This window comes from Haliotis rubra, unplaced genomic scaffold, assembly GCF_003918875.1.
Source record: "Haliotis rubra isolate DU_JTF1 unplaced genomic scaffold, ASM391887v1 Scf1133, whole genome shotgun sequence".
NCBI classification, from domain to species: Eukaryota; Metazoa; Mollusca; class Gastropoda; order Lepetellida; family Haliotidae; genus Haliotis; species Haliotis rubra.
In genome coordinates this window covers 196310-222980 of record NW_025765041.1, presented here as the reverse complement: position 1 = coordinate 222980, position 26671 = coordinate 196310, and the positions used below count along the sequence as shown (strand labels likewise).

Below are 26671 nucleotides of genomic sequence, written 5' to 3'. Positions count from 1 at the left end.
ACTATAAAAATAAATTCTTATTCATATTTCGTTCACGCGTAGGAGTAGGAGTTTACTCCGAAAATAGTGATTACACAATGTCATTTTAGAAAGTGGTCAAATGCAACATATGTTATATTTGGGATTACACTATCTTAGTAAAGTACATATTCTCGCACTTTTTTGGATTGAGTCACTTCCGGGATTCAAACCCACACCCTCAGAGTCAGGCAGCAAATCGCCAGCACACAAAGTCAGCCGCCTAACCCGCTCAGCCACCGCGACTTCAAAATATAACATATGTTCCGAAAATAGTGTTTTACAAAATAAAAAGTTTGTTATCCAAGCGATTGTTTGACTCATAATCACCACATCTAAATACCATTCACAGAATACAAGATTGTGGAAAATATATACAAAGTAACGAATGTTTATGCAATCAAACTCAGGTTTTGATAATTAATGATATTATGAAATGGAAAATGAATTTGAACATCATAGTAGTTCAAAAACACTGTCCCGATATCAGCATGCTGAGGCGTTGACTGCAATTACTCGTGAGCACTCTATGTTTCAAGGTAAGTTCCTGTAACTTAAAAATGTCTGTAAATACACGAGTTTAGATCTGACATGTCAGTGATTGACATCATGAACATCGATCTACACATCTGGGATGCGATGACATGCATCAACAAAACGAACCTGACCTCTTGATCCCGTAGTCGCCTTCTCATACAAGCATGCCTCGTTTGCTGGTTGCTGAACGGATTCGTGTGTAAGCGCTGTATGTTTCAAAGGACGTAGCTCGTACGCTACGTGAGTTCTTACAGTACCCACCACGCTAAATATCTATCGTAAATCAACAGTCAATACATATTTTAGGAACGCTTCAAGTGTATTTAAGCACACTACTCAAGATGAATGTTGTGACTCTTAATATATGAACCAAAAATATCAACATATTTTACTGGCATCCATGATCTCTTTATATGAAGATCCGATCACATGTTGCCACAAGATCTACATGTAGATGTGTTCCACCTTACAGTCAGAAGTATTGCACTTAATCATGTCACTTAATTATTGTCTGGGGTCGCAAACAAAAGCAACGATTAAAACAATCGCGATATTATATTATGACACTCATCAGTCAAATCACACCATGCATTTGTTGGTTAATGTTTCAGCGGCGAGATAAGTAATCTTTACATCTTCCTCGCACTGTGCTATGTCATCTTCGTTTCATCTACTGCCATTCGTCATGTACAATCGTGGTCCTAGATAACAATATATACTATTGGAATAAAGTAACTGTGCACCATTTGTAATTATTCTATTTTTAATGCAAAAAGATATCATGATTTGGGGTGTTTTCCTTAATCACTTCGTAACTGTTGACTGGGTAATATCGAATTCTGTATGATTTGACACTAGGTAAGCCTTTGGCGAAATGTGGTGTCAAAAGTCAATTCACAATTCAGTATCGTGTGTATCCACCATTGGCGTTGATGCAGGCTTGACAACGACGACGCATAGACGACACTAATCGATTGAAGAAAGCTTGTAGAATGTTGTTCCATATCTGAACCAACGCTTGTCCCAATTCAGCGGAAATCAATGGTTGATTGTGGGCTTGGCGTAAACGTCGATCCATTTCAACCCAAGCGTGCTCGATAAGTGGACAAGTCCGAAGAAACAGCTGGCCAGGAGAGTACCGGAATGTTCAGCTGTCTCAGGAAATCTGTCTCAGCACGAGCAACATGAGGACGGGCATTTATGCTTTTGAATGAGCATTGCTGAAGCGTGAAGTTACGTCTCTGTCCTTGAATGAACGGCTGCACATGAGGCTCAATGATCTCATCACTGTATTGCAGACCAGTCAGATTGCCATTGACAATGACAAGTTGTGTCCAACCCCATACAATAACGCCGACGCCACCAAGCTGTCAACGTTGAACAACGCACGCGTCAGCATACCGTTCACCTCGTCGTCTGTACATCCTTGCCCTGCCATCTGAGCTGTCCAGATGAAATCGCAACTCATCAGTGAACAAAACACCATCCCAATCTTGTCTCCTGCACCGTAGATGCTGTCTGCAGCAGGTACGACGTGCCTGTCGGCGATGTTAGAGCAAGACTGGACATACCGAGGACCGGGGCCGGGTGTTGTGCTCTCTACGTCGGATCAGTACAATCCTTGAACTGATTGAACGTAAGCCAGGAATGGTCTGAGCAGTCAAACTTGCAGTCTGGAATCGATTCCTTAGATGGGCGAATATGACGTCACGCGTGAACAGCCGGTCTGAGGCAAACCTCTCGTGTTCCCCTTATGTTGAAAACGTGTCCATAAGATGAGATCGAGTTTCGATTGACACCAAAATGTCTGGCCACTTCACTCTGGGCCATTACAGTCTACAGCAAACCCAGTCTACAGCATGGCGTACGCGCAGTTTATGTTGAAATTAACAGGTTTTCCACAACATTCAGAAGCTAGAGAATAATCAAACGTTCTTCGATATCAGGTGTGTGAACCTTAGGTGTCTAAAAGCATGAAAAAAGTGAGTAAGTTCAATGCGCACAAACTGCACGTTCCGCACGCGATTCCTGACATCACATTTCATGCAAAGTGCTTTGTTTGCAACATGTTTATTTAGGGTTATTTTCATAACTTTTCAAATAACTTATTTTATGCATCTTGTGTTATGCACAGTTACTTTTTTCCGTATATATCTGATTAAGTTGCATATTTAAAAATACACATTTTTTATCATTACAACCTGTGCTGAAAACATCTAAATTGTCACTTCCTAAGCAAGCAGCTAGTATTATCTTTTACGAGCCATATTATGTCACATTCTTTTCTTTTTGTCGCTTAACGACGCATTCAACAATACTGCAGTTACATGGCGCGGTCTGTAAATAATCCTCTTATGATGACTTACATTGAAAGAAACGATCCGCGCTTTGGGTAAGTGGGGGGCGTGCGTGCGTGCGTAGTGGAGTGGGTGAGTAAAACTGGACAGATGACCAATTATTAGATATTGGTCAAAATTCTGGTTAAGAGGCCCATTTCTGGTGTCAGCAGCCGTGATATTGCTGCAATATTGCTAAAGGCAAACTTACTTATTCAAGGAGCTCCAGCATGCCATGCAATTTGCAGGAAGAATATCAATATAATACTTCAGTAAAATATGTTTAAAACGAACACCCTTACAACGAACAAATAACAGAATTAATGAAACACTTATGGATACAATGTAGACTCTTCACACATCTCTATTTCCCAGTCGCCATTTCAATGTACAAGAAAGTAAAAACAAACTGCGTGTCTGGGAAATTCCTGGAGTCTGTGAGCTGAGTTTTACGCCAGTTTTTACAACATGCAGTTGTGTATGTTTGAGTAAACCCCGAAATGAAAATGGTCGTCGCTGCTTACGACAGTCCGAGGACAGGAGCTCGTACCTTGAATCATACATTTCTGGCTTGCCCAAAAGACCAACTCTGGAGAGCGTGTCGATGCGCCATGGATGACTTCGGAATCATTCTGGAATAGGCATAATAGCGTTAGATGGTCCTGCATTTTCAGCCTGCTTCTTCCTCTTTTTCTTTTTCTTGTTAGGTTTTCTACAAAGTCTATCAACGTCCAGGAGAAGTATACACATCACGAAACCTATTATGATCATGACTCCAGAGTACCCAAGACATTTTGCTGATATTCTGTCGTCTTGATACGCCATATACCTATGGATGTACTGGGTTAACGTACGCTTGTCTAGGGTTAGGTTGAAGTCTGTTATGTTAAACGAATTAAAGTCAATAATGTTGAGGGAATTATTGACGCAGAAGGCGGCGAGGTCGTACTGACAGACATCTCCAATGTAGTCGTTGTTGCAGACACACACGAAGGTGTCGTTACTAGAGTTGATGCAGCTTCCGTTGTTCTGACAAGGCAGAGACAAGCATGGATCAAGGTCTGTAAGAAAAATCACACACATTTTTCGAATAAACATATTATTATAAAATATCGTCGGGGTTAAAATGTTGGGCATTACAAATACGTGTAAATGAGTGGTTTGGTAGCATCAATGATTTGCAGAGGTCATTCATATAATTTTGACAAGGGCATCATTTTTTTATGTTTCACGTAGATACCAAATTCTGAACATGGGTCGGTCGGTCGGTGGAAAACAAACGAAAAACAGAAACACTTAGTAAAGACAAAATTCCCTGAATAATGTTCTTGATTCTCATTTATTGTAATTATTACTACAATCTATAGCGTTCTTGTGGCAGTGACTCATTGAGAGATAAACATTTTATATGACGAGACGGTACGTTTTAGGTTCGAATGAAAAAGAAAGGTGTTGTTTTTTGTTTGTTTGTTTTTTGTTTGTTTGTTTGTTGTTGGGGGGGGTTGGGTTTTGTTTTTTGGGGAATGAAATTAGAAGGGTCGGTCGGGCGCTGAGAAACACAAAAATGCTGCCCCAACTATTGTGCCTTTTACACCAAGCGGAATTTGTTTGGGATGGTCAAGACTGAGTATTCGTTTGAACTGAGGTTCTGTATTGTAACAGCAATCTAGCTAACCACAGCACTGTGTGTGAGATGACCTGGAGTGGTTTGGTAAAAGAACATGCGCATATGTTCAAACGTATATTGTGAATATAATTTTTACGTTCATTTAAAAGCACGAAAAAAGTATAAAACAAGACCAATTGTCCCGACAACAATACTCACCTGTCTCACAGTGCATTCCAGTAAATGTCACCTGACATTGGCATAAATATGAATTTGTACCATCGACGCAGGTGCCATTGTTTCTGCATACCACCCCATTGCAGTCATCTATATCTGAACGGTAACATGATCATATAATGCGCATTTGTATATGTTATTCTGTCACAATTGCACAAAAGACTGGAAAAATCTCAACTAGACATTCGCTTCATGTTAATTAGATATATACTCAGTGCCATTATTGAAGGGTCATGTGGCTTTTGCATTGATAGGAATCAATTCCATATTATGAATATATCAGTATATAGCAATCCGTTTAAAACCCTGTTGACATTAGGCACCATAGAACACGTTAGGGTACGCACATGTCTCAGTGATTGAGAAGTTAAAGATATACAGTGTTTCAAAAACAGGATCATTTTGATACATTTTTTGTTCCCGTGAACATTGTCAATGTCTGTATCGTGGAAACAGAGCATTTTGTCTTGTATTGCAAGATAAAGTGCGACTTCCCATGCACAGATTTAGGCTATAAGTGTCAACTGTAGTCTCACCCTGACATCATGATTTCTGATACGAAATGAGACGATTCCTGACTGTAGCAGAGAGGGGTCAAGCAATTGGTCTAATGCAAGCTGGTCACAGTCAACGACAAGCTGCAAATCACTTCAATGTGAGTCAAAGTATCAATTGGAGACTGTGGCAAAGTTTTCAAGCCACGGGATCGATGGAATATGCGAGAAGACCAGGTCGCCCTAGAGTTACCACTGCAAGGCAAAACAGGAACTTGCTTAACGTCGCTTTACGTAACCGATTCGTGACCGCCGGTGACCTTCAGACTGAACATTACAATGTTCATGGTGTCAGGATAAGCAGGAACACTATTCGACGCCGATTACGTGCCAATGGGCTCCGTTCTAGGAGACCAGCAGTCCGTCCACCACTTCTCCAACGTCACAGACATGCACGTTTAGCCTGGAGCAGACGCCACGGTCATTGGAATCAATGTCAATGCTCTTTACAGATGAAAGCTGGTTTAATTTGTCTTTTAGTGATGGTCTTCGGAGAATATTCCGCAGAAGAAGTGAACGGTTCACTGATGCTACAGTTGTCACACACAGAGTTTTGATAACAGTGATTTTCCCGATTAGAGTTTCTTCTTCGCCAACTAGCAAGTAATCTATTAATATGTTCTAGGCGTTTTCTTGTGTCAATTATCCAAAAGTCTTTAAGAGAAGCATTCAGTGTTATTCTTAAGATTCCAAAGTCACCACTGTGCCAGTCAAGATAAAAGTCATTGGCTAAATTTATATTTCTACCTGTCATTGTGCCTATCCACATAGCTTTTGTCTTGTTTATGTTCATTTGGAGTCCTGACATTTGATAGAATTTATTCAGTGTTTCAATTGCAACATTGAGCCTTGTTTCGGATCCATCTAGATATAGCTGTGTATCATCCGCGTGTTGTCCAAGTTTCTGTTCTGTATCATTAAGTGTTATACCCTTTATATCAGGATTCGCCCTTATCATAATACCTAATATTTCTACTGCAAGAATAAATAAATAAGGTGAGACCGGATCTCCCTGTCTACACCCCCGTTCCTGATGGAAAAAGGAAGCGATGTGCCCATTTTGTATAACAGCTGCTGTATTATTACCAGTCAGAATTTGAATCCATTTGTTAATATTGGGCCCAAATCCAAACGTTTTCATTACCTGTATTATAAATGTTTTGTCAAAGGCTTTTTCAAAATCTATTAATAATAATAGGCCGGGTTTATTTAACCTTCTTGTTTCAAAGACAATACCATTTAGAAGTCTTATATTTTCACTCATTCATCTCCCTGGTATAAAACATGTTTGATTTTCATGTACAATTGTATCTAATGTTGATTTAAACCTGTTTGCTATACATGTGCTTATTATTTTGTAAAGGGAATTTATTAATGAAATAGGTCGCCAGTTTTTTCGGAATTTTCTGTCTCTAATAGTTAATTCATTAGTTGTAAAGGTTTCTTTTATAAATCTATAAACCCAAGGGCTTAAATCTCTCCAAAAAGAACTTAAAGAATTCAATGGGGTAGCCATCAATTCCTGGGCTTTCATCATTCTTCATGGATAAAACAGCTTTATTAATTTCTTCTAAGCTAATATATTTTTCCAAATTCTCAAATTCTTTCTTAGTTATCTTTGTAAAGTTAATAGTACTTAAATCTATATCATTTTGTCCCTCTTGTTGGTGAATATTTCTATACAAATTACTGTCAAATTGTTTCAGTTCATCTAGAATACCACTACCATCCGTAATCAGATCGCCGTTATCTTTCATAACACTACCTATAAGCTTACTTGTAAAATTCCTGTTTTCCAGGTGACAAAAATAGCTGATCAGTTTTTCTCCCTTTTCATTCCATTTTGTTCTCTTTAGAAATTGAGTTCTTCTTACATCTTCCTCATTAATTTGCTCCAAAAGTGTTTTCTTAGTAGCTAATTCTGCTAAATATGTTTCATTTAGATTGTTAAAGTCGCTTTTTATATTTTCTTCAAGAATTTGCATTGATTCTTCATGATCTTTTCTGTTTTTTTCTCTATTTTTTACTTAGTGTATGTAGTAAATGAAATTGTTTTTCCTCTCAAATTCAATAAGAAAGTTTCTAGAAATAAAGATTCAGATATTTTCAATTCCTGCGTTCCATCTTTTATAAGGTTGTTCAATTCGTCTTCATTGTCGATATTTGTTGTATATTCGAGCAGAGTATCATGTAAAGTATTTTTGACAATTTTTATATATTCCCCGTTGTGTAAGAGTGAGGAATTGAATTTCCAATAGCCACGGACTCTTTAATTGCTTGATTTGTTTGAAAGTGATAGTATAATTGGGGAATGGTCTGACTTATAACCTGGAACAATATCAATTTAATAAGATATATTGAATAGGTCCTGAGAGACTAGGAAAAAATCAAGTCTTGCTTGCTGCTTAGGGTTTCTCTTCCACCATGTAAATTTCTTACATCCACTGTTTTGTTCTTTCCCAAATATCTAAGAGATCTAATTCTTCAATCTTTTCCAGAACAGTATTTCTTGCATTGGGGCTGTTTATATTCTTGTAGTCAAGATCCACTGAAGGGATAAGCAATAGACTTTCCGTTTTGGGGGTATCCCTTTGTTTGATGTCCGTGTAGATACAGTCCTGATCCTTTTCTCACAACTTGAACTGAACGCCCTCCTCAGTTAAACTTATCTCTTCTTTCTATAATCTTGTCACAGCATATCTTATTTTACATTATCTTACCTTATTGCTCCATGACCCTTCAATAAATGGCAATGAGTATAATTAAAATTGTAAGATAAGTAATTGTTATATTGATCGGTGTCTATCAAACTATATCCTAGGTTACTTTGAAGCAGTTTGCATTGTGTTAATCCTGTCCATTTCAACGAGAAAAAAATAACAAAATTATACTCGTTTGTTGTTAAACGCCGTACTCAACCATATCCCCGCTGTATGGTGGTGGTCTGTAAATAATCGAGTCTGGACCAGTCAATCCTGTGATCAGCCTCAGGAGCTTCGATCTACCCGATTGGGATATGATGATGCGTCAACCAAGTCAGGGAGCCTGACCAGCGGATCCCATCAGCCGCGTCTTACGACAAGCATAGATTGCAGGGTCCCGATCCACAAAGCGTTCGTAGCGCTACGACATTCGTAAGCCTATGATAAACTATAGAGTTACGACAGGTCGTAACGTGACGAACGCTTTGTGGATCGGGCCCCTGGATACCAATTCTAAACCGGATCTTCATGGGTACAAAATTCAGAAGATATTACTGACGTACTTGTTTCGCAGAGTTGTCCTGTAAATCCTTCTGAACAGTTACAGAGGTAGGAGTTGATGGCGTCAATGCAGGTTCCGTGGGTATTGGAGCAGTTGTTACTGAGGCAGTCGTCAACTATATCTGGAATCCAGACAGTACCATGTACTGGATAATTATTGAACGGAAACAGAACACAGAAAGTGATGGTACTTGTTGTTACCGTGCATGTCACGTGGTATTCAAGACTGGTTGATGAGGTGAGGTGAAATGGGGTTCAACATCGCACTTAAGAATATTTCGCTCATACGACGACGTGCATGCGTGTGTATGTGGGGCTGCTTCTACTAGCCCAGACTTAAGCTGGGTTTATAGTGCTAGCTCACTGAGATACAATGCGGCAGTTAAGCGTGAAATACCCCACTCAGACACATTATACTGACTCCGAGCCGAACAGTCCTTGTTTTACCCATTAATGCCAAGCGTCAGGCAGGAACCAACAAGTACGTCTTTTGGTATGACGCGGCCAGGATCGAACCCGCGACCCTCTAACCACTACACCACGGAGGCGGTCTCAAGACTGGTAGACTGGCGTCAGTGGAACTGTCTTTCAGTGAAGTAACCAGAATATACCAGGTGCGACATGATGTATTCTCATTGGACTTGCACTAGAAAAACTAGCACACAATCTGGACAAAGCGCCCACGCACGCACATACGCACGTGTATATATAAGGGCGAATAATCTAAAGAATACCATTAAATCCCATTTTATCCCTGACCACAATGCATTTCATTATGGGGCGATTTTGGAACATAATGGGTAATGCGTTCGTTCGTAACGCCGAAAATCCGCGTTAGATTGCCCACATTGGTACAACGTGTGAACTGCAACACGGTATATTCTCAGTGGGCTAGCACTATACAACTGGCAAAAAAATCTGGACAATAGCGCACACGCATGCACCCACGCACGCACGCAACGCAACGCAACGTACTCAGGCGTCGTTATATAAGAGCGAATAATGTCAAGGACACCGTTTAACACCATTTCACCTGACCAAACCTCATTAAATTACGGGACGATTGGGTAGCATAATGGATAAAGCGTTCGCTCGCCACGCCTAAAGCCCCCAGGTCGACTCTCCACATGGGTACAATGCGTGAAACCAATTTCGTAGTCCCCCGCTGATGTCTACATCATTCACATCCAGTATTCACAATTACACTGAAATCCACCCAGGAGAATAGCAATTTTCCTCCATCTAAGTATAATAAAACAACACAGCCAGTAATGCAAGAATCACGATTCCCTGGATCATCGTCTGTTGAAAGAATAAGGCCATACTACCTGCTTCACAATGGGCTCCCCCAAATCCGTCCATACACTGGCACTCGTACGCATGTTCAGTTGCAGAACAGGTGCTGTTGTTTAAACACAAGGAACTGTTGCAACCTTGACTATCTGAAACATAAAATGCGTTCTTACTATTTGAGCTATCACAACTCAATAGATGTCATACATATCATTTAAACAATTAAGTAAAATGTCAATCGCCCTAATGTTACGTACGAAATAATAGCGTTAAAAGATGTACCTATTGATTGGTCATGTAGTCATTAATTTGAACGGTCAAGGGGATGTTTGAGGTATTCATCATGCCTTATATGATAAATGCTGTGCATATACTTGGACCATGAATGGCTGTACCGTAGTGGTGGTCCGATTAATTGAAATAATCGAAGACTGGTCGCAGTGACTAAGCGACCAAGCAATCGAACATGTTTTCTCGTATTCGAACACGACCAATCTTGGAACACTTGTTTGCATTAACTATGTTTTTCACAAGGCTGGTTTTGTCTGTGTCATTAAATTTACATTTCATAAGCACTACAAGCTCGTTCCAAGTCATGATTGAATTTATCTTAAAGAATCCAGGAAATATGTGTTCCTAACATACTAATCATCATTTAAATATGCAAAATTTGTACATGGACTTTAAGCAATTTGCAAAAAACCCAAATTACTACATGTTTTTTCTATATTTTTTGAGTGCATTAACAAAAAATAACAGGGACATTTAATAAATGACACTAACCAATTATTTTCGACGATTGGTAGGTTGTGATGGACCAATCATCAATTATTAGATTTCAACTAATTCCCAAAACTACTGTACAGTGAAACATCGTTGTATCTTAGCTGAGTTGTGAGCTGAAGACACCTACAAAGACACTTCGAGGTATCGAGGTGTTCGAACAACCGCAAAGGATTAAATAAATATACGCAGGCACCAAGATTTCACTTCGAGGTACAACTGTAAGTACGACACATCAAACTTCGACACAAGGGTGCCTGACTATAGTTTCACAGAATTCGAAGTGGTTAACATCATAGAGTATAATCACTTCCGGTTTTCTCCCACGGCCAGTTGACACTCCGCAGTTTAACTGGAATAATGTTCCCGTGGGCGTGAATCACTCCCTCAAATAGTTTGTTAGCTAACGCCGCTCTCAACAATATTCCAGCTACAAGGCGTCGCTTTGTAAATAATCGGGTCTGATCCAGACAATCCAGTAATCAACATCATAAGCATCGATCTGCGCAATTGGGATACGATGACATGTCAGCAAGCCTGACCATCCGATCTCGTTGGTCGCATGTTACGACAAGCATGGGTTCCTGCAGAGCACTTCGAACCCGGATCTTCACGGGTCCTCAATAAGTTACTCTGCCGAATTCTTTTAAATGTTATAAATTTATTAGTGATATACATACTGTCAGTGCACTGATATGTAGGGATGCTCTCAACACAGCTACACGGGTATGGCACGGTGCCGGCACAGCCTGATTTCCCGCATGGCTGTTCATCTGGATCAAAGAGAAGTACATTTTAACAAACCGCCGCTGTAGGAAGCTGATTTGTCGTTATACACAGTTCTCACCCGAATATTGGTTGTCGATTGTCATAGCGCGGTGCGTGTTTGAAGTTCAGTTATAAAATGTTTTAATTACCAATTATTTCCATCTATTGACTCTGTTGACAAAGGTGCGGTCGTGTTTGTAGAATCACTGTTGTCCCAACGAATTGTCTAGTGGCTAACACACGTGTTACTAAAGATTATTTGTTCTTAAAGGTACCTTAAACAAATCCATAAGACTTGACCACAAACTGTTATAACTTTGACGAAGAAGACGTTTTATTCCATTTGAAGAAAATTAATCAGTCTGATTCTATTTCACCAGACTGTGGGTCCATGGATACATTTGTATCTAACCTGTGCTTACAACTTTTTTAAGTTTGAGAATAACAACTACAATGTTGGTAATTTGGCCGAATTATTAATTACCGTATACCTGCGAATATAGTGGTCTCTAATGTCCCACAATGATCCTTAGGCTTAATTAATACATCCCTACCTTGCCTGAAACTGATCCCTGCAGGGAAGCCAACAGCGGTCGATCGACTCTGTCCATACGAAAGAACACCAAAGGGTATGCCTGCATCCTGTTCCATCATATACACTGCAGTTTGAGGTGTTACTGATGCAACTGCGAAACAACATCCCTCTATAACATACAGCTGAGAGATTATACTTGGATGAAGGCCAGCTGCACTGTCCATAGGAACTATCACAGTTACATAGTGAGACAAAGGAACCCCCGTTGAGATATTGTGATTGAGCAGGTACGAGTTGCCATAATTCCGGACAGGCGGCACAACAGCCATGAACATGTCAATATTTGAAGTCTTTCCGTTCGAGGATCCTTTTGCAAACAGCACAACCAGAATTGGCTTACTAGATGAAATACACTGCTGGCCATGTTTGATGGTATCTATGTCCACAAATTGCTGTGCATTGATGTTGTAAACTGATCCCGACGACGTCTGAACAACAGTTGTTTCACTGGCAACGAGCCTGTACACTGTTCCTGAAGCTCGTCCCGGAAGATCATGAAGCACGTAATTAAAACCATACGCTGCCACTGGAATCATCATCTCCATAAACCTGTCGGATGATTTACTTCCTTTTGGAAAATCAGTCATTGTCGAGCCGGAAACAACTGCTACTGGTCCAGAACTGACAACGAGTGTGCCTGTAAGATCATTTGTGCACTGAACACCGACGACCTCATACTTCTGAAGCTGGAATTGTAAGGATGTTCCATTTTGATGTTTTTTTTCGTCCCACATGACCCACCCCCAGAGGGAGTTTGATGGTGATGTCCACTGTGTTGCTGTCTGCTGTTGACATAATTAAGATGCCAGACGTTGATTTGCCCGTTAAAGGAAAATTGACAGAAGTCGCTGATACGATTTCTGAAGACACTGCAATGTATGTGTTGGACAATGATTGAACAGGGATGGCCAAGTATCCATCCGATGCATCACTTGAATAATAGAAAGCTGACACTGATATGTCTCCAGTTGAGATGACGACTATTGTTTCCTTTGTTACCTCCAAGTCGCCATGGTAGAAGGTAGAATTGCTGAAGTCCACCTGGGCAGAGGTGTTCGCCATCACAACGACTACCTCGACAATGGTGAATGCAGCGCTTGCTATGATGACTGTACTTGTTGTTTGAGCAGTAATGCTTATGAAGTACTTTGCATTGTCAGAATAGTATGGTTCGAGAAATCCTATGAGGAATTCTCTACCAACGTGATTTCCTCCGACAGTACATGTGACACCTGTAAAATCAAAACATGATATTTAATTAGCTTTATATTGCCATTTTTATAGGCATATATATGGTAACACTAGTAAAATCAAACATTGTATAAAAAGGTGATATTAGCTTTGATAATGTGTCATCAACGTTGAACAACTCTCATCTTCCATTAATATATATCTGCAGATAGACAAACAATAAGTCTTCGCTTGTTTGATTTGGTTAACCAGACTCACTGGAAAAATCCACACATAAGAACACATGTAAGAATAATCAGAAAAGTTTAGTGAAAGTTTCTATAGCTAAATATTAAAGTAACTAACTTCACTATTTAACTATTTACCCATGTTCATCTTGATGTACATAGTGTAGAAGGCAGTTTGGTGCATATACTCATTATCAAATTTCCTTCTTAATCCCACCGTTATGTTTGATCATTTTTGTAGAAAAAAAATCGTTTTTCAATAATGTTTTCTTGTTTACTTTCTAAAATACGTATTCCTGTCATACGTATTATATTCAGTAATGACCTTGTGAAGGTATCTTTATTCTGTTTGTCTGCTGCACTCAGCAATGTTCCAGCTGTGTGGCGGCGGTCTGTAAATAAGTCTAGACCAGACAATCCAGTAATGAATATCCTGAGCATCGATCTACGCCATTGACATGTGTCATGTTTCAACAAATCGAGCATGAACACCCGATCCCGTTTGTCGTCTTTTCCAACAAGCATGGTTTGCTGTGAAGTTCAATTCTAATCTCGACTGGATCTTCACAGGTAAGTACTCATTTGGTTGAGAAAATAAGCATCGCAAATGTGCTTGTCCACAAATAGCACATCACGCACTGCTATGCATTGTTAAGTTATCCAGACGACTTTGTTGACGTTGTTCGAATCCTAAAGAGACTGAATGACGTCACACTTCAAACGGCGCAATTGATCATGATCGTTAACGTCACCCCGGTTTTCAAAGAAAGTTCCTTTTTTTTTTAAAGCAAGCTCTAAAGGAGTAATAAATAATGGACAATAAATGAATTATTACATTCGTACATGCCATACTATTTACGACCCGTGAAGGTCCCGGGCTAGAATTGGTCTTCAGTAACCCATGCTTGTCGTAAAAGGCGACTATGCTTGTCGTAAGAGGCGACTAACGGGATCGGGTGGTCAGGCTCCCTGACTTCGTTGACACATGTCATCTGTTCCCAATTGCGCAGATCGATGCTCATGCTGTTGATCTCTGGATTGTCTGGTCCGGACTCGATTATTTACAGACCGCCGCCATATAGCTGGAATATTGCTGAGTGCGGCATAACACCTCTCACTTATACTGATTTACAGTTATGTTATACATTTGCACTTAAACTGGAAATAGAAGAATTCTGACTGTAGCTTTGAAAAATAAGTATATAACATAGTTTATATGACTCAAATGACAATTTGTCAATCACATCCTTATTCTCACGTACCAGCTATAACAAGCCAACATTTCATGAAAGATGAAAGCTTGTCCATGCTCAGGATCAGGAACTGTTGATTCCCCAGTAGCTCTGCTTCGTAGTGTTGGTGTGTTGGAACTTGTGCCTTGAATTAAACCTTGTAAACAATCACATATACATGGAAGGAATCAATTTTGTAAATTTGAAAATTTTAGACAACTGAATCGGTAAATGTCTAGGAAATGAATATTTATAAACAATAAAGCAATGTTTGAAAACAACATTATTGTATTCTTATAATACTGTTAAGATTCATATCAAACTAAGCCTGTGTCAAACATAAGTATATAATACATACAAGAGAGTCCAGTAAGTTTGCGCGTCCGGTAAGTCTGCAATAGCATACTTCCGTATATAATTTCGTACTTTGAAGTTTACACAGATTCCCGAACGTTGGTTGGTTGAGAGAGCGGCCATGTGATCTAAATTTCAAGGTTCATTTCCCTCGAACCCTTCAAACCGTTCATACGTGTGTGAACGTTTTCGAGCCGATCTGGGTCATGTGAACTTTTGTCGGAACTACTTTCCGGGTTTTCCCCAGGATACTCGCTGTCCAGCTTGACGTGAACAACATAAATCATTTGCATTCACACTCCTTTTCATTTATACATAACACTTACTTGTTTTTGTATGTAACAAAAAGCACCAACTGGCACCAATGACAGCTCTCTCAACCAGCCACCGGTCGAAAATCTGTGTAAACTTCAAAGTACGAAATTATTTGGTGATGACAATTTAGCGAGCGATCCTGTTTCAACTTCAAGTCACCCCAATTTTGGCAATGTCGCTTCTTCACGACGAAACGGATTTCCAATTACCGAGCATTGTTCCTTATCATAAGAGTTTAATCTCTCGCGGTTTGCGGGTTCTGCCCCGTGATCTGTTTAAAAACTGCTCATTAAATTTCACAATAAACAATCACAAATAAATAGAATCCACCAACGAGATCTGCTTCCTATTCGCCACGCCGCACAACTTCAAAGTCGGTCAATGTATTATTACGCGGTCAAACGAATCCGTCATAGTTTTATAGGTACAATGACAGTTTGTTAAAATGATATTGTTATTGATATTTGTTTCTGTTTGATAATTTCATTGATATTATGCTTATTACAGCAGTTTCACACCTATTGACGAATTTGTTGTAATATTTTAAGGAATACTTTGAGAACTATTTCTTTAAGGGTTGGGATACATGTGTAAAAAAATCGTCAATTATACAAACATCGCTAAAATACGGTCTTGAATAGAATGACATTACAACATGTTACGGGTATTTAAACACATCACTGTAAACAATGATCATGTAGAAGTGGGGAAAAAACGTATGTGTAAACATCAAAGTGCAAAATTAAAAGAACTGAATGTCACTTTGTGTGTTTGCACTGAAAAATGAACGCTGTCAAAGCGTTGTTCAAACTCACTCGTTCACACGAGTTTGAACAACGCTTTGACATCGTTCATTTTTCAGTGCAAACAAACAAAGTGACATTTAATTCTTAAATAATACATACAAGCGAGTGCGGTAAGTTTGCGCGTCCGGTAAGTCTGCGCAGCTGCAATAGCGTACTTCCCTAGCATCGTCTGCTACCACATTTACGCTTGAAATCGGGACATTTCTCCAGGGGACTGGTTTTTAATCACTAAAGGTCAGTACATAGGCATAACATGTTATTTAATTTTGTTAAAAATAATTATGAACGAGACTGAACGTGCCACTCCCACCCACATCGCTGACAAGTTCATGGTGACCTGTTGAATATTCATGGAAGTACCCGACACCTCCATGGCAAAATGTCGATTGCTCACGGAAGTAAATTCACAGTATCATGTATAAACTTTTGCAGTCAATAAAGTAGGTACTAGCATCGCTGATTCACATGATCAAGGACTAAAAATGTAGCTTTTGCCAACGTCCACCATATTGTCTGAGCCGGATGTTATGTCGTGAGAACGCCGGTAAGGTCAACTGTATGGCATAATGCAATGTCAGAATCTTGTAGTCGTCAATAAAACTTATTTTTCTAGGCAAATATGATGCATACCAGCATGTTTATTCACGTAAACCACAAAAAATAAGGGACGTTAGCTGCCATGTTGCGATCAATATTGTAAGGCGCACGGACTTACCGGACGTAGTTGTTCTAGTAGGGCTGAACATTTGTCTTGCCTTACCTTGTGTTTGTAATGGTTGCTTCTAGTAGCAACTTATAAGCTCCCCTATTTACAAAAGCAATCATCACTGTTTGATGGTTATTGACAAACACACAGTCATAATGTAGTCGGAATCACACAATCAATACAACATGCAGCGAAGATGTCTCATGGGGAAAGGCTTTTAGGCAAAACGGAAGCACGTCTGTAGATAATTATATTAGAACATTCATCACACTGCAGTTCATCAAGTTCCAATACTTTGACTTATGTAAGAATATTGATGAAGGCATTGACAGAGCAAATGCATGGCTGGCTCCACACGGTGTTGTGCATGCATGTAATCAGTGCAACATGGTCATGATTATTGATTATTTAACAGATAAAGTCACTATGCCCCGAAGCCTGGTGCAAACCTGGAGCTTGATAAGCTACGCGAGTGTGAGTGAGTGAGTGAGTAAAGATTTTAAGTCACATCGGCAATATTTCAGCCATATCGTGACTAAAAACAAGTTAGAATGTCATACAAAATACAGGTAAATTATAGAATCCTGTCAACAAAGGACAGTATAATAACTAGTTTATCACAGATTTCAATTTAAAACTAGAAATGAACTCTAAAACATTTGAACTATATATGGCAATGCAATATAAAACAGCCTATATATTGCCAACAGCTGACGGTAGATCACCAATAATTATACTAAGGACCATGGTGATGAGCTACGAGAGACCAGTGCTCAAATAACTCGGAACTGTTGACGATGAATGCATCCGCTCGGGTTCGGGTTCGATTCCACACAAAGGTACAATATTTGAAGCCCATTCTGTTGTCCCCCTCCTTGATTTTGCTTGAATATTGCTGAAAGCGGCATTAACTACTCACTCATCGTGTTGATGTTCAGTGTGCCCCTCGATTCATATTATGTGCCCAAGAAACAATAAATCATTTTGGGTGGCCAAAGGGCAGGGCATTCTTACCCCTTCGCAGGATACTGGTGTTATAACAGATTAACGATTATAATTTTACCCTGTACTTTGGATTCTACGCCCAGTGGAATCTGTTTTGCTATGTTTTAGAGGCTACACTCTGGCGTTGACGTTGTATTTACACGTGAGCATAAACTAAACACCACCAGAATCAAAGAGCAATTTTTAAAATGTTGGTCCAAACAGATGGTCATATTCAATACATATGTAAAGTACGTGCTTCACATTATATCCAAAGAAACCTGACTAATTTGGATCTACGCTGCTTGTAACAATTTGGCGTGACGAGCGAATATTTCTCAGTGCGGCGTAAAACTCAACTCACTCACTCACTGAAATGACACGATGCCGACTTTCAGAAAAATCATCTTGTCACCTTTACGATATGGCAAAGCGAAAACACTCAGTGTTGTGTACTTATATTAAAATAGGTGATGTTAGATTAATGGTCATGTGTATACTATGAGAGTCACTGGCGATGAGCTATGAAGAAAAACGTAACGTTCTCGATAGGGAAGAAACAAACATGTGCCAAGCCAGCTGTGCCAGAATCACACGAATCACACGGTTGTTGAAGATCAAACCCGGATTTTCACGGGTTACAATCGGAGGGGGTTGCGGGCCTTCCTCCAAGACAAGTACAGACAGGAACGTCTGATGTGCAGAGAATACCGCAACTTGAGAACACAGTGGAGGTCGCTATCGTCTATACGCTACCGATGGTAGAGTATCGCGTATAGACATACCGTAACGAGGCATGTCACAGGAGAATAATCAGCGGAACCCGTTGGTGGTGGCTTAGTAATGAATGAGGTTGCGTGACGACATGCTAAATCTCATTACAGTAACTGGAAGTTATCAACAGGATACTGATACTGTCATCGTGCAGCATTCTGATAATTATCTCCTTGCTATTGGTCATATATGCATGGATTGCAGTGTTACACAACACCGGTATCGTGCCGTTCCAATTTGCAGAGGGGCGGTGGGGTAGCCTAGTCGTTAAAGCGTTGGCTCGTCACGCCGAAGACCCGGGTTCGATTCCCAACATGGGCACAATGTGTTAAGCCCATTTCTGGTGTCCCCCGCCGTGATATTGCTGGAATATTGCTAAAAGCGGCGTAAAACTAAACTCAGTCAGTCAGTCAGTCCAATTTGCAGAACGATACCATCGAAACAGTACAATGACCCTCAACGCAATATTGTAGGATGTTAACCGTGGCACTCAACGCAAAACTGTAGCGTGTTAAACAGGAAACAGAGCGCAATACTGTAACGTGCTAATACCGACACTCAGCACAATCGTGTAGCGTGTTAACCATGACGCTCAACGCAATACTGTTACGTGTTTGCCATGACGTTCAACGCAATATTGTAGCATGGTAACTGTGGGACTCAACGCAAAAGTGTCGCGTGTTGACCATGACGATCAACACAATACTGTAACGTGTTAGCCATGAAACTCAATGCAACATTGTAACATGTTAACCGTGGGACTCAACGCAAAAGTGTAGCGTGTTGACCATGACGATCAACACAGTACTGTAAGGTATTAGCCTTGACACTCAACGCAATACTGTAACGTGTTAACCATGACACTCAACGCAAACCATGACAGTCAACACAATACTGTACAGTGTTAACATGACACTCAACACAATACTGTAAAGTGTTAACATGACACTCGATGCAATACTGTAACGTGTTAACCATGACACTCAACGCAATACTGTAACGTGTTAACCATAATTTATTACCCATGTTATTCAACTCAACTCTTGAACATGTTAACCATGATCCTCAACACAATATTGTAGATCGTTCGATATTCTCATCCGTTTTTCATGAAACGCTTTGGTCAGTTGCTCGGCGGGGGCTACGATTGACGTTGACGTACATGTCAGTGGAGTTCATCCGGAAGATGGTCTGGAAGACCACGGCAAGTTACGGACGTTTGAATCATGAGTGTGCGTGTGCGAGCGTGCGTGCGTGCGTGCGTGTGCGTGTGCGTGTATGGTTTACCGCCGATTTTAGCAATATTCCAGCAATATCATGGCGGGAGTCACGAGGAAATGGACTTCACACATTCCCTCGCTGTGTCTCAGTGTTGATGTCGGGGCGGGGTAGCCTAGTGGTTAAAGCGTTCGCTCGTCACGTCGAAGACCCGGGTTCGAGTCACCACATGAATACACACATGTGAAGCCCATTTATGCCCTCAGCCGTGATATTCCGGACATATTGCTAAAAGCTACGTAAAGCCCACCTCACTCACATGCAATGCGTTGTGATGTTATCCTGGTTGTTTTATTGCCATTTGACGACAAAATTTATGATATAGCATTATCTAATAATAAATATCTTAGTCACATTCCCACTCACATAAGACGACACTTTCGTTCATTCAGGAACATAGATTACAATCACTGAGTGCACGCCAGTCTAAGATACATTCAGCATAAATACAGCACAAGTAGTGTACCCCGTCACCCTGTGATCAAGATGGCGGCACATCCGGTCACGTAATCCAAGATGCTGTCACTTCCGGTGAGGGGAGGTTCCGGTTCCGGTAAAGGATACTTCCGATGACGATGACGTCACATCCGGGCCAAGATGGCGGAACATCCGGGTCAAGATGGACGTTACGTTAAAGATGGCGGTCCATCTACCGGGATTTAGTGAGATCTCGCGGGGTCTCGTGGAGTATCGCGGGATCTCGCGAGACAAGGCGCATTTCAAGATGGCGAGCGAACGGAACGGACGGGAGGGAGGGAGAGACGGAGGGAGAGTGGTGAGGACGATGGCGTGCTTGCAGTGACGACGATGTAGGCCGAGGTAAGAGTGGTTCAAGCTTTGTAACCCACTTTCTTTTGAGCGGGATGGGTGGCCTTGAAGAGGGCCGTTGGCATTGCAAGGCATGCTAACACCGGCATAGCAGATCGAATCCTCGGAAAATATATTTCCCTGGCTATACCTCCTCGTGCAGTTGTTACGCTCCCTTCCTGATGCCTTAACAGCAAGTTAAGGCAAACGTAAGAGGGAGCTCCCGGTACCACATCAAATCGATTGTAGGGATAAGCTTTGTAGCAGGTATGGCATATAATGAATCGCCCTTTTGACGACCATTTTGGTAAACTTTTAGATGTATCTGTCGTTGGTGGCGGTGGTGTGGCTGTCGTTTCTGCTGCATTTGTTGGTGGTGGTGTGGCTGTCGTTTCTGCTGCCGTTCTTGGTGGGTGTGTGGCTGCCGCTCTTCTGCTCCCATTGTGAGTGTGAGTGTGGTTGCAGCATTTGCTGTTGTTGTTGGTATGAGTACCGGCTCTGCTGCTGTTGTACCCTCTTCCATCTTGATGTCAGTCTTCACTTGCAGGCTTGGACTGCATCGGAGGCATTGTTTTCTACCACAGTTTTCCGGTAGGGTTTTGGTAGGAAGACTTCGACTCTTCTTCTGTCGATGATGATGTTGCATCGAGATAGCCCTCACTTACAAATTCTGGAGTTTATATAGCCAAAGAGACATCGGTGACGGTGGTGGTGAAGAATTGATTTCTTTAGAGACACTACCACCATCACCCTCGCCACCATTGCCGGCATGGCAGGGTGCTCAATGCAGAGGAGGCTTACCTGTGTATGCCAATGGCACCATTGTGTACAATGCCACCATACTGAAGGACGCTGATATCAGGCGTTTGACCAATATAACCAAGTGCACGGAAAAACGAAAGCTGGGCATTCACCAGTGTCAATGTATGACCTAGCTGTGGTCCCTGTGAGGTACACCCTCACTCTTCAACGGTCCTTTTCAGGGCCACCCATCTCTCTCAAAAGAATGCTACATCTAATGCAAACAACAATAATAACAACGATAGGTTGACATTTTTTTCAACTTTTATTTCCCCCTCTAACAAGAACACTTTGACAAAAGGTGCAGGATTAAGGGCGTCCCTGATCTTTTGTTTACAAACGGTATGAACTGTAACATCAGAACATCATGACATCCGAACAATAAGGTTGTGTCCTTTGGCAGGGTTTAGGATTATGGGCATCGATGTCTGTCAGGCGTGTCTGTTGAAACCAATGTCTTACACGTTCTTCATTGACCGGGGTCAAAAGACCATCCACTGGCAGGATGAGCCAGTACATGCAAACAGTACATCCAACGAGAGGCACTGAACCAGGGTTGAAGTGACTTGCAATTCCACTGTTGTCTGAGCCATTCGGCGAAGGTCATTCTGAAAGTCTGGATGCTGTTGGTAGGGATCGACTCTATGACTGTCAAAGTAGTCAATGGCACCTGATGCTGGACGATACACGCACACCCAGTGTTGTCCTGGGAGATGACTAGGGTCCGTGTAGACTTTAGGAAAATGTCCCTGCTGCAGCACGGTGGTTGCAAAGTGATATCGGGCAAAGGTACCTTGGTAGAGGGATCGAAGCAGGGGATCCTGTTGTATGTAGTCGTTCAAGTGTTTGGTCGTCAAGCCAGTGTCCGTCCTTAGACCATCAGAGCATTGCAGAACCGATCAATTTCCAAAACGCTTTCGTATTCATCGTAGCAGACACTTTTGATTTCAGTGCCATTGAGTTTCAGCTTGAGGCTAGTCATGTTGGTGTGTTTGAAATGGAAGGGGTTCTTTTCCTTACTGCCAGCAAAAGCATCATTGTCCACAATCCCAACACCACTCGTTTGGGAAGCTGGTCTCCAATCAGTTGATCTTTGGGGAAATCGCGTCGTCCTCCTGGAATGTCGTGGGCTGTGACTTGGACTCAGGTCAAAGGATATTTGGCCGTGATTCCTGGTGACATGTGTTTCACGTGTTGTTCCCGTATGGCAGGATCAATGTTGACTTAGCACACGTAAAACTCGGCTTTGGTCAGTTCAAATTGACACTCTCCAGCACTCACCAAGTAGAAATCACTCGAGCTGCGAGTCAGTTCTAGTTTCATGGGCACTCCATCCAACAGATACCGATCTTGGAGAAACAGGTCACAGTGGAGGCGTCCTTCCCGTAACTCAGTAACGTTTCCAAATAGGCTCGGTAGGGATAGGTTCCTATGGAGGGTGTAATTTCCAGCTAGTTGTGTCCCACTTGCACACGCACTTCACTAAAGAGGGAATGTTGTTCACCGTGGACACGATGAGTGCCTGATCGCCATCATGAGCTGCATCCGTACCATCTGTATTTTTCATTTTGAGGCAGATGCGGAGGTAACACTGGCTCAAATCGATGTAGGTATTGACAGGGTTAGCAATGTTAATTTGGAGGGGACCCGCGACCGAAGGGGGTGCAAGAGGACTGTATCGAATCCACTGGCCTTCTTGGACCGAGGTCACCACAGGGGGCACAGAAAAGAGATCCATTTGTGCCTTGGAACATTCGCAGGCATCCCGGCGCATCATCTTGACAGCTGATCTGGGCAACAGGTCTTGACCGTACCCTGTCTGGTGTTGAACTGAACCCCTTTTCCATCTGGACGGCCCATTATGCTGCCTGATCAGTCACATCTCGACCAAAACAACTAAAGTTACTTGGTGGTGGTGTACCGTGTTCAAAGCACGTTGCTCTTCTCTTGCATTCTTCTTCTCCTTTGGCCACCATTTGTTTGTAGTTGTCATTCACCTCTTCCTCAGGACAAAACAGGCACAAGTATTTACAATGGACTTTGGCATGCTTCAGGTGTTCTCGCCAGGGTTGGTCTGTGGCTTCCCATCGATGAATTTTCAGGCCGCAGCAATAACAGATCACACTATCACTGCATCCATCATAGAAATAGCCAGCCATGGCGAAGTCATAAGGCGTCTGGGCCATCTGCATAGGCCATGTTCGAAACGACCTCGCACATTGATGAAACTGACCATACTCGGGGTGAGTAGGATTCTTCAAGCTGTATCCAGGTTGTGTCCATGGGGATGACAGAGGAGGAGGAATATTTCCCCAGATGATCTCCATGGGGATGACGGAATATCTAGAGACAAATTCTTCTGCCTGATCTTTTGAGACACCCATTCTGTATCGAGGACATCGAATGCACTCATGCTGATGCTTTTACGTCTGCTCAGTCCGACGACTTGAAGCCAAATGACACCTTCTCTCAAAACAAAGCTTTACGTTTCTTGGTGAATCCAACTGTCTGTTTCTGTTTTCTTTTGCGTGCTGGTGATTCTGGTGGGTGCTGTCGCAAGGTGGCGAGTAAGGCTTATTTCCCATGATGTTTCAAACTGCTGCCCACACACACACACACACACACTTCGGTGTCCAGAACTGATATCTTGCACTAATCCCGGCAGCATCTTGACGCCTGTTTTGAGAGCTGATTTCCCCACCGTCTTGAAGAAGGAGAGAGCTCAACGTCCCGAGTTTCCCAAGATGTTGCCGAGACCTCTCTCCCTCGTTGATGAATGCGTCCTCGGTACACGCCTAAGCCTCCTCCTCGCTGTTGTCCACCCAAGCCACTGTCACGGTGGTGTCTGATACACTGGTGTCCTACCATCTCGATTCTCAGTACGTACCCAGACGATGGAAATGAAGTGTCACGATGGTCTTCCCACTCTGGAATGGTACGAGACTTCCTACGTGTAGTATGTAAATGTCCACGGTGTCATCGATATAAAACACGTAGTTACTTTGCTGTACTTTTTCCACTTGGGCCATGATGTGTACCCCCTGGAGGTCCTCCATGTGCTGAAATGTGACTCGGATGGGTGTATCCAGGGTTGGATGTTCAAGGGACAATCCCACTCGATCACCATCATGGCCGTTCACATTGTTTCTCAGGTCTAACAAGACAACCATTATTGGCATGAGTATATGTCCAAAGAAGGCCAACAACAACAACAACTAACACGATCACAACACCTGCTACAACTGCGAGTATGAACTGTACCAACAAGGCCCAGAAACGTGCCGCTCCCGCAAACCAGCCACGTCAACTGCCAAAGAAAGTGACTGTACTTGAAGGAAATCGTCTACTGGCTCTACTCAATGACAAGGTCATCCTTGTTCAAGACCGTATAGAAATCATGCACACGCTGCTTCAACGCGTGTTAGAGTTTGTCGAACCCATGGACGATTCCATCAACACCGCCTCCAGCGGACCAATATCACCACAATAGATACCATGCCTCGGTGATGTCTCACCCCACCATGCCAATCCATCCCGCTCAAAAGAAAGTGGGTTACAAAGCTTGAACCACACTTATCTAGGCGTACATCGTCGTCACCGCACGCACGCCATCGTCCTCACCACTCTCCCTCCGTCTCTCCCTCCCTCCTCCTTCCCGTGCGTTCAGTCCGCTCACCATCTTGAAATGCGCCTTGTCTCGCGAGATCCTGGGGTACTCCACGAGATCCCGCAAGATTTCACGAGATCCCACCGGATGGACCGCCATCTTGAACGTAACGTCCATCTTGACCCGGACGTGACGCCATCTTGGCCCGGATGTGACGTCATGGTGATGTGCGAGCACACCGGAACCGGAAGTGACGTCACCGTGATACGTGCACACGCACACCAGAACCAGAAGCACGTGATCGAATGTGCCGCCATCTTGAAATTGATCCCAGGGTCACGGGATACACTACTAGCACATTTCTTTTGGGTTTGACAAATGAAGGTCAAATTATTTAAGTAAAATGGACAATACACAAACGAAAAAAATATGAAACGTTGTAGTGAGTGAGTTAAAATTTAACTCACATCGGCAGTATTTCAGCCATATCGTGACTATATTAAGTATGTATTGATAATAGTGAATGAGTGAGTTTAGTTTTACGCCGGCAGTCTGTAAATAATCGAGTCTGGACCAGACAATCCAGTGATCAACAGCATGAGCATCGATCTGCGCAATTGGGAACCGATGACATGTGTCAATCAAGCCAGCGAGCCCGACCACCCGATCCCGTTAGTTGCCTCTTACGACAAGCATGGGTTACTGAAGGTTTATTCTAAACCGGACCTTCACGGGTATATATTGATATTAATTATAGGTAACTTATTAAAACCTGTCAACGAAGGACAGTAAAACAACTAGTTCACCACAGACATAATTTTAAAACTAGTAATCAAATTTAAAACATTTTAACAGTACAAGTCGATACAATATAAAACACTGGCTATAGATCGCCAACAAGTGAAGGTAGATCACCATACCAGACACCATGGGGACTTACAGTACCTTTGCTACCTGAATGGATCCTCGCTGGATTTACATCATCCCTTCAGCCTTTTGCGATTTTAGTCAGATTTAGCCATGATTTAAAATTACAAAAATACGAAAAGTTAAAACATGACATGATTGTCTAATAAATTGAATCATAATAAAACAATGAGGATCTTACCACTCGTTGCGCATCCACACTAGTGTTCTGGAGTCACAACGCATTACCATATGTACCCAATAAACTGTGTGAAATGTACGTGCAATCGATAACACATACAAACACCTCGACACGCATGCACCAGTTCTACAGGTTCCGGTTGGACAACGGCCCGTGCTGTAGCAAAAGAAAATCTTTTGGCATTGTAACTTCCATCAGCTAATTGATCAAGTCTACGAAATCACCAAACCGAAAACGATTGGATGAATAGAGTTATTTTTCGTTTTCTTTGAATCAATGCAACGAGATATTATGGACAAAAGAGAACGGTTTGTTTTTCAACAAACTGTAAAATGAAACAAAGAGGATGCGGCTCTGATGTTTCAGTCGATGAAATTGTTTGCCTTGCCAGCTCTGTTGACGTTCGTAGATAATTAATTTAAAAGTCGTCAACAGTCGTAAAAACAAAAATCAAAAGAACAGCGAACATTTTGCTGCTGCGAGCATTATAA

At 41.8% G+C, this 26671-nt stretch overlaps 1 protein-coding gene across 2 annotated transcripts; it reads right to left on the bottom strand.

The window, feature by feature from the left end:
• Positions 1 to 3393: 3393 nt before the first annotated feature.
• LOC124292022 (neurogenic locus protein delta-like) lies at positions 3394 to 26281 on the bottom strand. 2 transcript variants are annotated; one of them, XM_046729104.1, is made up of 8 exons: positions 26181 to 26281; positions 14671 to 14785; positions 11950 to 13222; positions 11308 to 11400; positions 9880 to 9993; positions 8554 to 8673; positions 4717 to 4830; positions 3394 to 3952 (listed from the first exon to the last, which is right to left on the bottom strand). In XM_046729104.1, exons 3-8 carry the CDS (start codon positions 12722 to 12724, stop codon positions 3519 to 3521), a joined length of 1650 nt encoding a protein of 549 aa, XP_046585060.1. In that variant the 5' UTR covers positions 12725 to 13222; positions 14671 to 14785; positions 26181 to 26281; the 3' UTR covers positions 3394 to 3518. The 2 variants fall into 2 exon arrangements, with proteins under 2 accessions (XP_046585060.1, XP_046585053.1); XM_046729097.1 differs by having other exon boundaries at positions 14671 to 14797; positions 26181 to 26262.
• Between the last annotated feature and the right edge of the window lie 390 nt (positions 26282 to 26671).

Bases quoted from the DNA above. Each gene is read 5' to 3' on its own strand.
- LOC124292022 (XM_046729104.1), bottom strand. From the start codon at position 12,724: ATGTGGGACGAAAAAAAACATCAAAATGGAACATCCTTACAATTCCAG. The intron at 8,674-9,879 runs GTAGTATGGCCT...TCTGGATTCCAG, and splicing joins GGGAGCCCATTGTGAAGCAG to ATATAGTTGACGACTGCCTC. The intron at 3,953-4,716 runs GTGAGTATTGTT...TTTTTCTTACAG, and splicing joins TGGAATGCACTGTGAGACAG to ACCTTGATCCATGCTTGTCT.